The sequence below is a fragment of the Schistocerca piceifrons genome, chromosome 2 (assembly GCF_021461385.2).
Source record: "Schistocerca piceifrons isolate TAMUIC-IGC-003096 chromosome 2, iqSchPice1.1, whole genome shotgun sequence".
Taxonomy (NCBI): Eukaryota; Metazoa; Arthropoda; class Insecta; order Orthoptera; family Acrididae; genus Schistocerca; species Schistocerca piceifrons.
Window position 1 is genome coordinate 835,039,971 of NC_060139.1, and position 14,685 is coordinate 835,054,655.

The 14,685-nt window shown below is 37.4% G+C and overlaps 1 protein-coding gene across 2 annotated transcripts in view; it reads right to left on the bottom strand.

Moving 5' to 3' along the window:
- The window catches only part of LOC124777025 (glutamate--cysteine ligase), a 114,900-nt gene that overhangs the window by 82,922 nt on the left and 17,293 nt on the right, over window positions 1–14,685 (bottom strand). For both annotated transcript variants that reach the window (XM_047252281.1, XM_047252282.1), the window contains exons 4-5: window positions 10,600–10,772; window positions 307–512 (exon numbers count right to left, since the gene is read on the bottom strand). In XM_047252281.1, coding sequence (XP_047108237.1) covers window positions 307–512; window positions 10,600–10,772 — 379 coding nt within the window. The remainder of the gene's footprint in view (window positions 1–306; window positions 513–10,599; window positions 10,773–14,685) is intronic.

Below are 14,685 nucleotides of genomic sequence, written 5' to 3' on the forward strand. Positions count from 1 at the left end.
CAAGAAACACATCAAAAAGACAAATTGTCTTTAAGCTTTCAGACAATGTGAGCTAAGTGACAACATAAATCTTGTTTATGTGACTGTCAACAGCTTACCAACTCAACTACACGGTCAGGCACTACCTTTATTCTTTGCATTATTCGCATTCCAGATATCAAAATATGTAACACTTTTGGTCTCCTTATAACCCTAGTAGGAATATCTGTTTTAACACTGAAATTTTATGCTTACTCTGAAGATGTTAGAAGGGTATACTACTAACTGGAAGCACATAAATATGCCAGACAAAAAATAGCATATTACCATTATTGGACACAGTGGTGCTAGCTGATCATACAAAGTTCTGGCTTCATTAATGTTGCATGCTTGGAATGTGAGCTGTAGGCAGCAGCATCCCATGCCAAAACCCATACAATCCATATACACATGGTCAGGTAAAGCTGCTCTGGAGCTCTCTTCATCATTCAGCTCCTCCTTGAAAGGTGACGGTGTGTGCTTGTCTTTAAATACTGTAAACCAACAGATACACAACATATGTTCACCATGCAATAAGTATTAACACTGTCCTGTCACTAAGAGAAATCTGCTTGCCCTTCTATACATATTTCAACTATTCATTTCCAGAGTTAATTTTGTCACATATTAAAAAAACAATTAGTTTTGCTTGGTCAATGTATTTTAACTACAAAACAACTTTCATATCCCAAAGAAGAAAATACGTGGGAATAATAGGAAACTTTCAACAGAAATTTTGTTTATATCACACACCTACTTATGAGAGCGAACTGTTTAAAACAGTGATTTGCTACCACCATTACTAATTAACACAACTGATATGAGAAACCTGCAAAATAGAATTCTAATTCTTGCAGAGTTTCCTACAACTACCATAACTTAAAGTTAAAAAAACAAAAACTTGACACAAATATTTAACAAATGTGTACAAATATTCAACAACAATTAAAGACAATTATAAGATCACTTGTGAGCATTTTTATTGTAGACTGTTTGTGGATATGCTATGAAAAATTGAATATGCTAAGTAAGTCTTTGTTATTAAATTATTAAATTTCAATTCCCTATTCTCTGCATCAACAAAATATTTCCTCACTCTTAACCTTTCATACAACAACCACTGAAACCTTATATATTGTAAAGAAGGAAGATGTGCAAGTGATTTAAATATTTAAAAATATGGTTGGTATCATCACAGTATGACCAAGTCACGTCCTCTCTCTACAATCTACTGCAAATCTTGGTTTTAAACATGCTATCGTTATGTTTCCCTTCAGATTCGTATCATTTATCTGTCACGGCAGAGGAAAATGATGTCACAGCAGCAAAATAACATCCCTAAAATTCAAGTTTTATGTTACTTGTAATCATGAAAACTACAATTTTTATATTTATTATTCATACTTACCAAACAATTTAGAATATGGATAAATGCAGGTACTAGAACAACAATATACAAATCAAAGATGTGTTAGAATAATAGAAAACCATCAGGAATTAGCAAATTTTGTAAATTACTATTTCTCTGGTGTTGAGGAGAAGTTACAGCAAAATCTTCCTCAAACAAATGTAGCAAACTTACACAGCAAGCACAATGATGTCATTTCTCCCACAACAGAGCTCTAAGTCAGGGAGACAACACAGAAATTAAAAAATAAGAAGTCAGCAGATGTAGATGAAGAGGTGCATGGATAGCCTATACGTCCATGACCTTCAGTTCAAGTATTTTTCCAAAGTTGTGCTCTTACTAAAGAGATGTACTGTGGACAGTATTGATAGCTGAAGGCCAGTTTCATTACTGTCTTCAGTCTTAAAAATAACAACCTGTCATGAAAGATAGGCTATCGGTTTCCGAAGTGGAAGAAGTACAATTACTGATCATTACACAGTTTACAAAAGTGGTACTTGAAGCTCTTCACAAGGATGACTGTATTATAAGCAGATTTTTAGACTTGTCCAGAGCTTTTGACACTGTTGACCATAAAATACTACCAAACACGCAAGAAATGCTAAATCTAAGAGGAATAGCAAACAATTGGTTCCAGTCTTTTCTGGGAAGCAAGTTGCAAAAGGTAGAGAAAAGTTCACACTCATATCAGACTGATGATAAATGTTTAGTAAAACCAATTGTCAAACAAGAAGTACACAAACATAGATGTTCCTCAGGCAAGTGTATCTGGTCAAATTCTATTAACAAACGTCAATGACTTTCGAGATGGTATAAGGCATAGAGAAAAAGTTCTCTTCACTGATGACAGTAACATTTTTGTCACAGATAAAACACAATAGCTTCCTATTACAGAAAGTAAATGAAACCTTTAAGGATGTTTACAATTGGGCAGTGTGTAATAAATTGCAGGTAGACAAAGGGAAGGACAGGAAGACAAACATGGAGCATAGTTGAATATTTGTGACCCAGGAGTCAAGTTTTCCAATCAGACTGGAGGTAATGTAATGGTTGTTGCAGCACCTTCATGCTCCAGAAGCCATCAGTGAGTGTCCTTAATTTGTGTGACAAAGAGAAAAATAATGTTTTATATTACAAGTTATCTTATACAAATGTGTTTAAATCAAAGACCAATGTATAAAAGGAACAAACCAAATGAGTTAGTGCAGCTGTTAAGACACTGACCTCATATTTGGGAGGCTGGAGTTCATTCTGTTCAGCCATCCTGATTTGGATTTTGTGTGGTTTTTCTATGTCTTCAGGCAAATGCCAGGATGTTACCTTCAACAAGGCCACAACCAACCACCTGTCCGATCTTTATAGAGCATAGTCATGTACTTCATGTACATTTATATTTCGAGTTATTATTTTTCATTGTATTGCCATGACAATTCCTATCATCCTTGGATGAACCAAAATAAATAAATGAATAAATAAAATAATCTATTGGTACTCATTATTTGGATAATATAAAAAGCTAAATAAAATGCTTTTGAATGTTTTGTTCAGACAATGTGTGGAAAACTCTCAGCTGTCTTTTATGGGGCTTCAATAATCAGAGTTCACGTTTCTACAGCAAGTATCTGGTGTAAACATCATCACTCAACAGACTCAATCCTGAGCAGCAACATTTAAGGACTATTCCTCTTTCATTAAAAAAGTGTGAGATGCAAACTGGATTTTTGCTAATAAATAGTTGATGAAAAAATTGTTTCAAGCGATTACGCCGTGATAACGCTAAGTTTCAGAAACAAAAGATGCAGGAACTGAAATTAATAGTGTGACAAATGTTGGTACCACCACTGAAACAGAGATATGAAGTGGGTTTTGTGAGTACACTGGACTTTGATGTTGAGCAAGCACAAAGGTGAGTCGAATGGTACAATTGCTGCTCTTGATTGTGGCTGTTGGATAGTTGTTTGTGTGTCACCTAAGTTTCAGAAGTGTCTGTGTAGTACAGGGTGCTAGTTCTTCTGAGTAGAAGTAGTGCGAGAGACAAATGTAATGGCAAGAATACTAAGAGCATTTGCCCTCGAGCGGAGCATTAGGAGCCTCTGTCAAGTATAACTGGTGTGTCCAGCATCATGTGATGGATATGAATATATGATCGTTGGTTCACTCCATACCAAAGCATGTTATAACTAAGTGGCCTCAATGTGACTGTATATTCATGGTATGTTCTGTATGTCAGGCATTGGTGGCATTTTATGTGTGTACATAGGACAGGGCAAGTTGTGGATTCTTCCTATATGGATGCCACCTTGTCAGACTAGAACAATTATCAATTACATGTGACCGTTTCATGACTACCTTTCTGGCTTCGCTCTCACAATTGCAAGGAATCAGTGGAGTATGATATCTTACAGGAATGTATTCGCAATTGTCAATACGAATATTTGTCAGCAGTATATTAGAATGATGACAATGAAACTCTGAGCCGGACTGTAACTCAAACCTGGATTTCCCACTTTACGTAAACAGTCACCTTAACCACTTCAGCTGTCCTACACAAATCACAGTCACACCCAAAGTTCCAGCACTCTTATTTTTTGCATATTCTGATCCAGGAAGGGCATATTTAGTGAGAGCTGGGGCCCTGGTACTGGCGAATAAATACAAAATAGCAGTGCCTGTGTTGTGAATGAGTATCATTCAGTGTTCCTTCAGACACGCATCCATGTCTGAAGGAACACTGCATTGTACTCCTTAATAGCACAGGCATTGCTATTTCATACATCTCGTCTGAGATTACTTGCTGCAAAACGGTGCTGTGGGTGTGTGTAAACCAATCATTTTAATTGTTCTTACAGTACTTATGTTCCCAGGAATGTTCTGCATTTAAGTAAGAAAGCAAACTTGTTCACGTGAATAAGGGGCATGGCCACGGACTTGACTTTTTGTTGATGTGAATAGCCAAAAGTAATAGCCGATCAGCAGCGCTTCTGAAGCAAATTTGGAGCAATTGCAGTAAGAGTGAGCTACTACAGATTTGTTGCTGACATGGGCAACCCTTTTATGTATTGTACCCTTCCCCACTGTGATTTTTTTATTTCTTTTGGACGGCTTAAGTTTTAATCAAATGTGATTTAAAGGCATCTGTCAGTATTTTATCTCATTTGTTAACATAAGGGTAATTTTTTGCAGAGTTTCTTCTCCTTTTAAAATCAGTTCTGTCAAATTTGTGATAGTAAGAACTTCTCCTTTTAAAATCAGTTCTGTCAAATTTGTGATAGTAAGAAGTTGTCTTGTTAATGTAATGAGCACTTCCAAGTGGTAAAGTTGCTACTGTAAATTCTGCAGGGGTATTTTTGTTTCAAAACAACAAATGCACAATTTTTACTGTGGTGTTTTTTAAAATAAATAAATAAATAAATGGTTGGAACCTTGGTTGTGTGTCTAACCTCTTCCCTAAACAGCCACTACCAATATGGTCTAGTCTCAGTAGTGCCACAACAGTTAAGAGATTATGACAACTGCTGCTTTGGTACTGATAAGCTCTTCATCGGGCACCTCCAACCCACAAACCCATGATGTTGCTTAACTGGTTACTGTTATTATTATTTAAGTGATATAATTATCAAACATCTCAAATGGCTTATTTAATTTCAGAAAAACCTGTGTTTTATATAAACAACTATGAGGTATAATTTACACTTCAACCGATTCCTCAAACAATGGGAAATACATTACTAGTCTTACTAATACTAACATAGTTTTTACACTGATGAATATAAAGACGATAAGTTCTCAAAGTTTCAAGAGTTTCCAAACACAATATTTGAGAATATTACTACACTTCCATAAAGATGATATACTGTTACATTATTATAATTTTTGAACTGTAACAGTCATAACAAATCTAGAACACATGACAACATGACTCTCAAATTAGTGCACAAAAATAGGTATGTTTGTGTGACAGCACAAGACTCGTTATGTTGAACACAGGCAATTATCTTTTCTATAATGAATTTGAGCTGAGCAACTAAAATCACAGCATAACGAAAACAGTTAATTTTTCATCCAGCATACCACCACACGATACAATCACGTTATGCAAAAATTTCTAGTTCTCACCTTAGGTATCGACTGAATATAATGGTATCGAAACAAAGAGACAAGATATTTTCATTACTTATTGCACCATCACCAGATACCACTAAACAACACAAGTCATTGTAAAGGAGGGCAAAAGATATGACAAAAAAGAGAAACCTGGCTGTCATTTTTCACACCAGCACAAACATCAAACGATATCAACAGCTGATTTAATTTATGTTTCTAGAGCTGCCTCCAAACTCTAAGTGCAAATTACTGATATTGAAATGATCAAATTCATTACCAAACCACTAGACAATTAACATGTAAATGACCTCGATACAAAAAATGGCATAAATGCATCAATAATCTATATGTACACTCAGAGGCTTAAAATAAAGCTGCCTTCATCACAAATGCTGGTTAAAACACTGAAATGCTCTCGCCCTCGTCTGACCTTCAAACAGACTTACCCTGCCAGTTACTAAGGAACTACAGTTTAACATGAACCCCAAAACACAGTGCATTTTGACATTTCTCGTATGAAAAGAATATTGCAAAGAAGTGAAAGAATCAAAATGAGACAGAAAAAAAAAATCCTTGGACCAACTGGGATTGAACCCTGAGCATAAGGTTTTATGTAGCCATTGAGCCATTGAACAATTGATGCATACTCATTTGTGTACAAAAGAACATGAATAAAATATTTGTGAAACATTGTAAAGTTACCAAAATATATACTTAAAGTTCATTCAGCAGCATGAACTACTGAAGCATGATCCCTGTATTATAAATGACCCCCCCCCCTTCCATTGCGAATTGCAAAATCACACTATAATGGAACTCACAACCAAGAGAGTGACCTTCAGGTATTTTGGTTTGTTAAGCACTACAGATTTTCTAGTTGATAGAATCTCTCTCTCTCTCTCTCTCTCTCTCTCTCTCTCTCTCTCTCTCTCTCTTGTTGATACCTTTCAGTATTACTTAAATAGTAAAAAGTTAAGGCATCTACAGTCAATGAATAACTTTACTGACAACATGTCCAGTTGTGACCTCTCAGATTTTCTCGGTGTGATTAATTGTGTGATTCCTAATTGTTTCCATTTTATGCACAATATTACAATGACCAAACCATTCATCCTTGCAGGTGCCATATGTTGCACTGTTGTGTGTGCTCCAATAGTGAGCACACAGCAGCACCTGAAGACAATGACAGGATCGGACGATGAAATATTTTGCATAAAATGGAAACAATTACTCTGAACACCCAGAAGCACACCATTAACAGGTCCAGTTGTTAGGAACAGGGCTTTACTGCAAGAACCAAAGGATAAAAGTGTACCTTCAGTGTCCACAACCAGTGGGTTGCATGCTGATATTGGTAACAGTTCATATTATGAAGGATGGGAACTGAATATGATTCACAAGTCAGTAGCCAATCAGAATTCTTGCTCATAATTTCCAATGGGTCATAAATATAATTAGTTGGTATAGTTTACTATTAGGTTAAAACTCAACTACACTGTCAGAATTTTTGGCAATTCAGAAATAAAACATACAAGGAAATTATTGCAATATCAACAATTATGGAAAAGAGAAATTCCTACTCACCATTAAGATCACAGACTGAGTCGCAGACAGGAACAATGAAAAGACCGTTACACATCAAGCTTTTGGCCATTCCTGCACAAGCCTATTGTACCCCACCATAGGCCAGGCCAGGCCACCTGTGAAAGCAGCCATGTGGTGTACCAGCTCTGCTACAATCATTGCTCAACTTTTTATATTGGTATGACAAGCAACCAGCTATCCACCAAGACAAATGACCACTGCCAAGCTTCAGCAAACAGGAAGGTGGACCACCATTTAGCACAACATGCTGCTGACTGTAATGTGCTTGATTTAATGGCTGCTTCACAACCCAGGCCACCTGGATCCTCCCCACTACCACCAGTTTTTCTGAACTCTGCAGATGGGAGTTATCTTTAGAACAAATTCTCCACTCCCAAAATCATCCCGCCCTCATGCTACAGTAACCTACCTTCCCCATATCCTCTACCCAACTGTCTCTACCCATCTGTCCTATCACCTCCTCCCAACTCACGTCCTCATCCTCATTGTGTGATGCATTCTATTAAACTTACTGATCTTTTTCCTTCCTTTGCTGCTTTCCTTTCCTCTCCCTTCTTTCATCCTCCCTTCTCCTCCTGCTCCACAGCCTCCAGATGCTGCACCAGGTAGCTTTGAGAGAGAGAGAGAGGTGTGCTTGCTTGTGTGAATGCATGTGTGTTTTGTGATGAAGGTTTTGACTGAAAGCTTAATGTGTAATAGTCTTTTTCATTGTGCCTTGCAACTCTTCCTGTCATCTTAACAGTGAGTTGCTATCTATCATTTCCATAATTGTTGATATTCCAACCTAGACTTCCTGTTGTTTGAATTGCTGCAATGAGACAAGTGTCTTGAGCTACAGTACACACCAATCTATTACAGCAACTTTATTTTCATGTTGACATTCGTTTGCTATACCGATTCACAAGAAAATTGTCACATACCGACCTGATCTGGGCCTTGGATTACAGATGTTAGTCCATCAGCAGATCTAGGTTTCCTCCATTTACATTCTTCAGGTTTATCAGCTCACAACCAAATTGTCACATTCCAACCTAATCTACATCTCGGGCTACACTACAAGGCTGTTAGCACATCTAGCCTTTTCCATTCGTGTCAAAAACAAATGTAATCAATCCATATCTTCAAGCAAAAGAAATCACTAGATTCAGTGTTTCTCACTGGCTACATTGGCTAAGACTAACATCAGCACACAAGAGCCATGGACAGAGTAATTGTACTCTAGCCAAAGCAAAATGCTACTGCTAAGGGTAAAGTGCTTTGGTGCAATAGTCTTCAAAAGATTGTCAAAGGAAATGTAATTCTGAATGAATTTATTGAAAACTATTGCAATGCACAATTGAGACTGCAAAGTGTAGCACTGTGTTGGTACCTTGCCAAACTCTTGGGCTCTGGCTGGCTACAGACCGACTCATGATGATAACAGGTACCACAGGTCAAGGTGCGGGTGGGGATTGTAATGTTGCTGGCTCCAATGACAGTTTCAGTATGTGTATACATAACTTTCGTGCTTTAAGAAAGTGTGAATCCTGCAAATTATGTCTCTCACTTGCTTATGTAGAATTTGTCACTTACCACCATCCTCAGCGATAACAAAGCATGACAAATGGAATAAAAGTTCACTAAACAACTCACTATGCTCACATTTAACATTTGCATCAGCTGCATCATTCACAGCAGGGCCACTTTGATCACTATTGTACGTTCATTGGCTGTTGAAGAATGTGCGATGCAGGTACACAGAACAAACCTAAATCTGACAGCCATCATTTCTGACTCAGGTTATAGTATATTATGGGCAAGTTTATTGGCTGCCCTGCTGACATATTTCAGTTCCTAGGAGATGAGTATTCCTGTAAGTGTGTCCGAAAGAGTATTGAGAGTGGTGGACTATGGGAGTTGAAACAATGGCTTCAGATTGTAAGGCTTACCCAGTTACTTCTGTGCCTGCATCATGCCACATGGAGTCTGTTTACACAGACAATTGCAAAAATCTTAAAAAACCAGTTGGTTCTACTACTTTTTACTTAGGACAAATAAACACAGAACTTTAGAATCCAAACAAAGGTTGGTGGAATTGGAACACAAATTAAACAAAATTAAATGGGATACATCTTTCTTCCAAGATATATGCAAAGACTGACAACAACCTAATGGAAAGAGGGGGGGGGGGGGGGGGTGCCAACATCAGAAAATGGCAGCTTTAATTTGTACAGTTGAAACACAATGTGAAGAAAGGTCTAGAAGTTCTTTATCCAGCAATACATGTCAAACAACTGGTGATGAAGAGGATTATGACAAGACTGATGTCCAAACAGAAGTGAAAGGCAGTGCCGACACTCAAACTGAATGCAAGAAACGATGAAGAGTGATGAAAAGGAACTTTTTCTGAATAAAATGTCTGTTGAAGAACATATTAGGCAAACTTGCCAACCTTACAGAGCAAATTAAGGTTTATTCTTCTTCTAAAAATCTTCCATTTTGTCATTTAATTTTCACACTACAGTAAATCAGCACTGCTATTCCACCTTGTATCTATGATCTACTTTAGCAGCATAGAGTACAGGAACAATAAATATTGGGATGAAGAGTTATACTGGACAGCTATCTAAAGTGAAAAGCAAAGATGAAAATAGCAATTACATGCAAGAAACTGCTGTATGAAATAACCATCACCAAACTTTTAAAAAACTGTGTAAAAATACCTAGTAAATGAGATAAAAACACATGCCATGCCTTTTTCGCATGATCAACTGTACTGACTCTTAAGAAAACAAATGCAGACTTGGAAGATCTAGAACTATGTAACACTTTCTGCTGTAAGCACAGAAATCAATTACACTAACATATTCCCAGAGAATGAAAATTAACTTTTCAGAAAGTTGTGCTGAGAAGTTCAGATGTCATTAATTTTCATCCAAAATGGTTTCAAGTGAAAAAGAAAAAGTAGAACAATTTCAAAAATGTTAAAGAAGTGGAGTTTATTTTTATTGGCCAGTTCTCTTTCCATTAACATCCAGCTTTTTGTTAACTTGTTTAATTTGCCAATCTTCATGTCTTTCAAAACTGATAATCTCAGAGAGATATTACTGTATGAAATAATATTTGAGGTGCTGTAGCATATGGATACTCCTCTCATCAGCCTTTGATTAGTCATATACAACAGTTATTCTGATCTCTGAAAACCCTATTCAGAATTAGATCCTTTGACTCTGATATCCTTGTGTGTTCATTTGTTGGGAGTATATGCTAGGAGGCAAAGAAGAAATGTAATGAATTGGTATGTCATTGTAATTTTTTTGTATTATAAATATTCCGTTATAGAATATTAAGTAGTATACAATATAGACATAACCTCTCATTGACATAAAAATGTCAATGTGTTGTTTACTGTATACTACAAAGAGTCTCCATAATTTTTTAACAGTAGCCTACAGATATCACTGCCTACAAAATTCGCAACTTACTTGGCAAGTTAATTGCAACTTTTTCTCCTCTTCTTTCCCTTATATTTCTTGTGAGAGTTTTGAATCGTGGATGGCCTGGAAAAATTACATCATCAGGAAAGAAGAGCGAATGTGATGCTCCATTGTTTGGAGTAGGAACTGTCGGAGGATCTGTGAAGTTTGGGCAACCCAGCCTAAATAAAACATGTCATCTGTTATTAGCAACAACAATTATTCAACACTCATGACTGAAAAGAAACACACATTGGAAATGATTAATAGTTCATACATTTTTATGTTAACACATTTCACTTATGGTGAGGACAAATACAAATATTCTATATATATAGGAGTTGAGTAGCAAACAGTCACCTCTAAAAGTATTTGATTATGGCCAAAGTCTCAAACATTCCCTGTTCTTTACAGTAAAATTATGAACTGAAAACACTAAAGTCATAACTACACTTATATAAGATTGTTATGCCATAATACATGGATTGTGAGTAATTAAGCAAGATGTCCTAAATGCTGAAAATTGTGTGTGTCTGTAGCAAGATGTATTTAAAATATGCACCCTCAAGTTGTTCCAGTTTCATCACAATTTGGTAGCCAAAGTGTTGTTCTCTCGTCAGATTAGATTCTTTCATTTATATAATGATCTGTACTGTTTATCAATTTACAGAAATTGAAATTAATACCTTAATGCAAAAATATGCAATAAAAATAGATGCAGAACACTTTCCTAAACTTTTGAATGGAATGACAACGATCAAAATTTGTGCCGGACCAGGACTCACCCCCAGACTTCGCACTTATCGCGAGCGATTGCCTTACCATCTGGCTATCTGTGCATGACTCACAGCCAGACCAAAACTTCCATGTCATCAACCATGTGTCATAATATTGTGTATTCTAGGCTGTTCACTCCAAGAGTCATATACATCGATGAATGTACACGAGCAGAGAGAATATTGTTATTAAGATGATAAGTGTGCAATTCAAATGTTGTAATATTTTTTTGTGTGTATATGGAGATAATGTTTCATGGCCATAATGATAATCGCATCCTATCTGGCTGCAGAAATGGCAGTAACTGGCAGACAGTACGAAAACAAGATATCGCCACAGAGCTGGACCAAAACAGTGTATATAAAAGTAGATATATGGCCACAAATTGTGAAAAATTTCTCTATATCTTAACTAAATACATTATTGTAATGGTTCTGAAGCCTTTGGTTTTTTTTTCCATACAACGTACAGAAGAGTTTGTTTAAGACTTTAGTTACACCTATTGTCTTAGGTCTACAGAAGACATGTAGCTAGAGTGTTGCTCATATATAGCTGTTTGCATAAAATACTTCTGAAACAAAACACTTTGGCCATGCCGAATAAGTGTGATTAGCTTCTGAGCAGAGTATTACATGTAGTTACTTATTGGGATGAGAATAGGACAGAAGGTTTGCACCTGTGGTGGCCTAGCAATTTTTGTTTGGTAAACTAAATTGGGTGTCTTCAGGCAGAACTGCTTTTTGCATTATTGCTCTATAGGGTAACCACTAGGCAAAGGCATATGGGGAACAAAATATTTAAGTGACTCAGAACACTATACCACGAGAGTATGAAAAGGAAATAATAAAACCGTTATTTGTGTTAAATTTAAAAGATGGACTTAAATATGTAGTTAGCGACCCTATGTGACTATAATTGAATTTTTTAGTTATCATTTTGGCACAAACAAAAATGAAAACTACGTTTTATGTTATTACAATTTCAACCTAATGTATAATATAAAGTATAAAAGAAAAGAAATTTATTGCCCACTAGAATTTTGTTCAATTTAAAGACAGTCAAAAAAGACAGAACAAGTATACATTTATTTTAGGGTTTCGAAGCAGGAAGTTTTATTAACTACATGCCAGTTAATGGTTCACTATAAAGAAGTATTTGGTGAAAAGGCTTCCAATATTTGTCACGTTCTAGCAGAAATTCAGATTCATTCAAAGATAAGTTACTAATTTTCATAATGATGATGATGATGATGATGATGACAATGATTTGAGGTGGGGGTGCTCGACATCATGGTTATCAGCACCCTGACAAAAAGTCAGCATGCTAATCTCATGGGTGGGGACGAAGGCTGCCCCCACATGTGGAGCAGTTCATAATGTACTAAAGTCTGCCTCCCTTCCCCACCAATTTAGGAATGAGCACTGACAGTCCACAAAATTTCACCACCTTTGTAACACTGGAATCAGTATCTGCAACGAGGGTGGCAGATCTCCATTGAGACTGAGGGCTGCCCTAACATCAGTATACAGGACACTTGTTGCCACAATATGTTGAACTGAAAGTGACACGCCACAAACTTCACAGAGTGGTCAGCCATGTCGTTGCCCTGTATCCCGATGTGGCCAAGTACCCAGCAAAAGACCTGGTCACAGTGCTGGAGCCATTGTAAGGAGTCATGCACAAGCTGAATCATCAGTTGGTCTACTGGATACATTTGGTGAAGTGCTTGCAGTGAATTAAGCAAGTCTGAACAGACAAGAAACCTTGTACTGTGATGTCTTTGACCCCTTTCCAGTGGCATCAGAATGCCATATCATTCCATATCATAATTTGTAAATTGTTCTGGGAGATGCACTTTAAAAATCCTGTCAGGAAAAACAGCAGAACAACCAACATTCTCTTGCTGGGATTCATCTGTATAAACAACAATAAAACTGTGGTACGTACTTAAAATGGATGAAAGCAATTTTGTGAAAATAAAATCTGAAGTACAAGTTTTCTTGTACTGTGTCAAGTTTAAAATCACTTTGGGCCTCTGAAGACACTAAGGCAGCAATGCATTCCATCCTTGGCTGTGTATTTAGATGCCTGATAGATCCATATCCTTGAGACAGTCTGTGGCATGTAACCCAAATGGCTTGGTCACACGAGGCCGACACCTGAACAGCCGTTCAAAGAAGGGTTGGACCACTAAACTAAATGTCAATGACTGAAGTGATGCTGAGATTTTCAGTGCCTGTCGAGCCAAAAGGATACATCGCCGAATCCAGAGTGATCTTCACCAGCCTCTGCACACAGACTCGGAACAGAGCTGGTCCGAAAGGCTCCAGCTGATATCCGAATGCTCTCATGGTGGACAGCATCTAATGTATGAAGGATGGGCTGATCCGCAGACTATGCTGCCATAATCTAAACATGATCGAACAAATGCTCTATAAAAATGGAGGCGGCACCTGTCAGCTCTCCACGTCTTTCCACTACGGCATTTCAAATTATTCAATGACTGGAAGCCCTTTCTTAGTAGGTCTTTCAGGTGTGGGAGCCACGTTAAGTTTGTGCACTTTTTGGGTTTATTATTTGACTCAATTTCTTGAAAACGTAAAATATTGTCCCCCATTGTGAGCACTGGTTGGTTAAAACTTTGATGAACACAGTTAAAATTGACACATGTAGTCTTCTCAGTTGAGAACGAAAACCAGATGTACTGGCCCAGGTTTCCGACCTCCTAATGGTCAGCTGTAGCTGCCTCAATGTTGTTATAAGTTCAGAGGATGAGTAGAAGATTGCAAAGTCATCCACAACCAAAGAGCATTTGACAGGGCTCCTGACTGCAGAGGAAATGCCACTGATAGCAATGGCAAATAATGTGAGGACACTGCCTGGGGGCCACCATTCTCTTGAAAACAGCAGTCAGACAAGGCATCGCGAACAAAATATCGAAAATGACAGTCCTCAAGAAAGGATTGGATAAAAAGTGGCAGGCGTCCGAAGTTGGCGAAAGTTGTTGTACCTCCAAGTAGTGTCATATGCTTTTTTGAGGGGGAAAAAAAAAATGGTTCCAGCGTAAGGAGGACTCCCGTATCACCGTCTCCAGTAGAATTAAGTCAAGGGTGGAAAGGTAGCATACATAGGGCCTGAAACTGCACTGGGAGTGGCTCAGGTGACCTCACGATTCGAGCAGCCAGACGAGGCAGCAGTTGACCATGCGTTCAAGAGTCTTACCCATACAACTGGTAAGGGCTACATTCTGGTAACTGGTCACTGTTATGGGTGCTACAGTAATTGCCTGGTTTCCAGAATGGAATTAATATTGCCTCC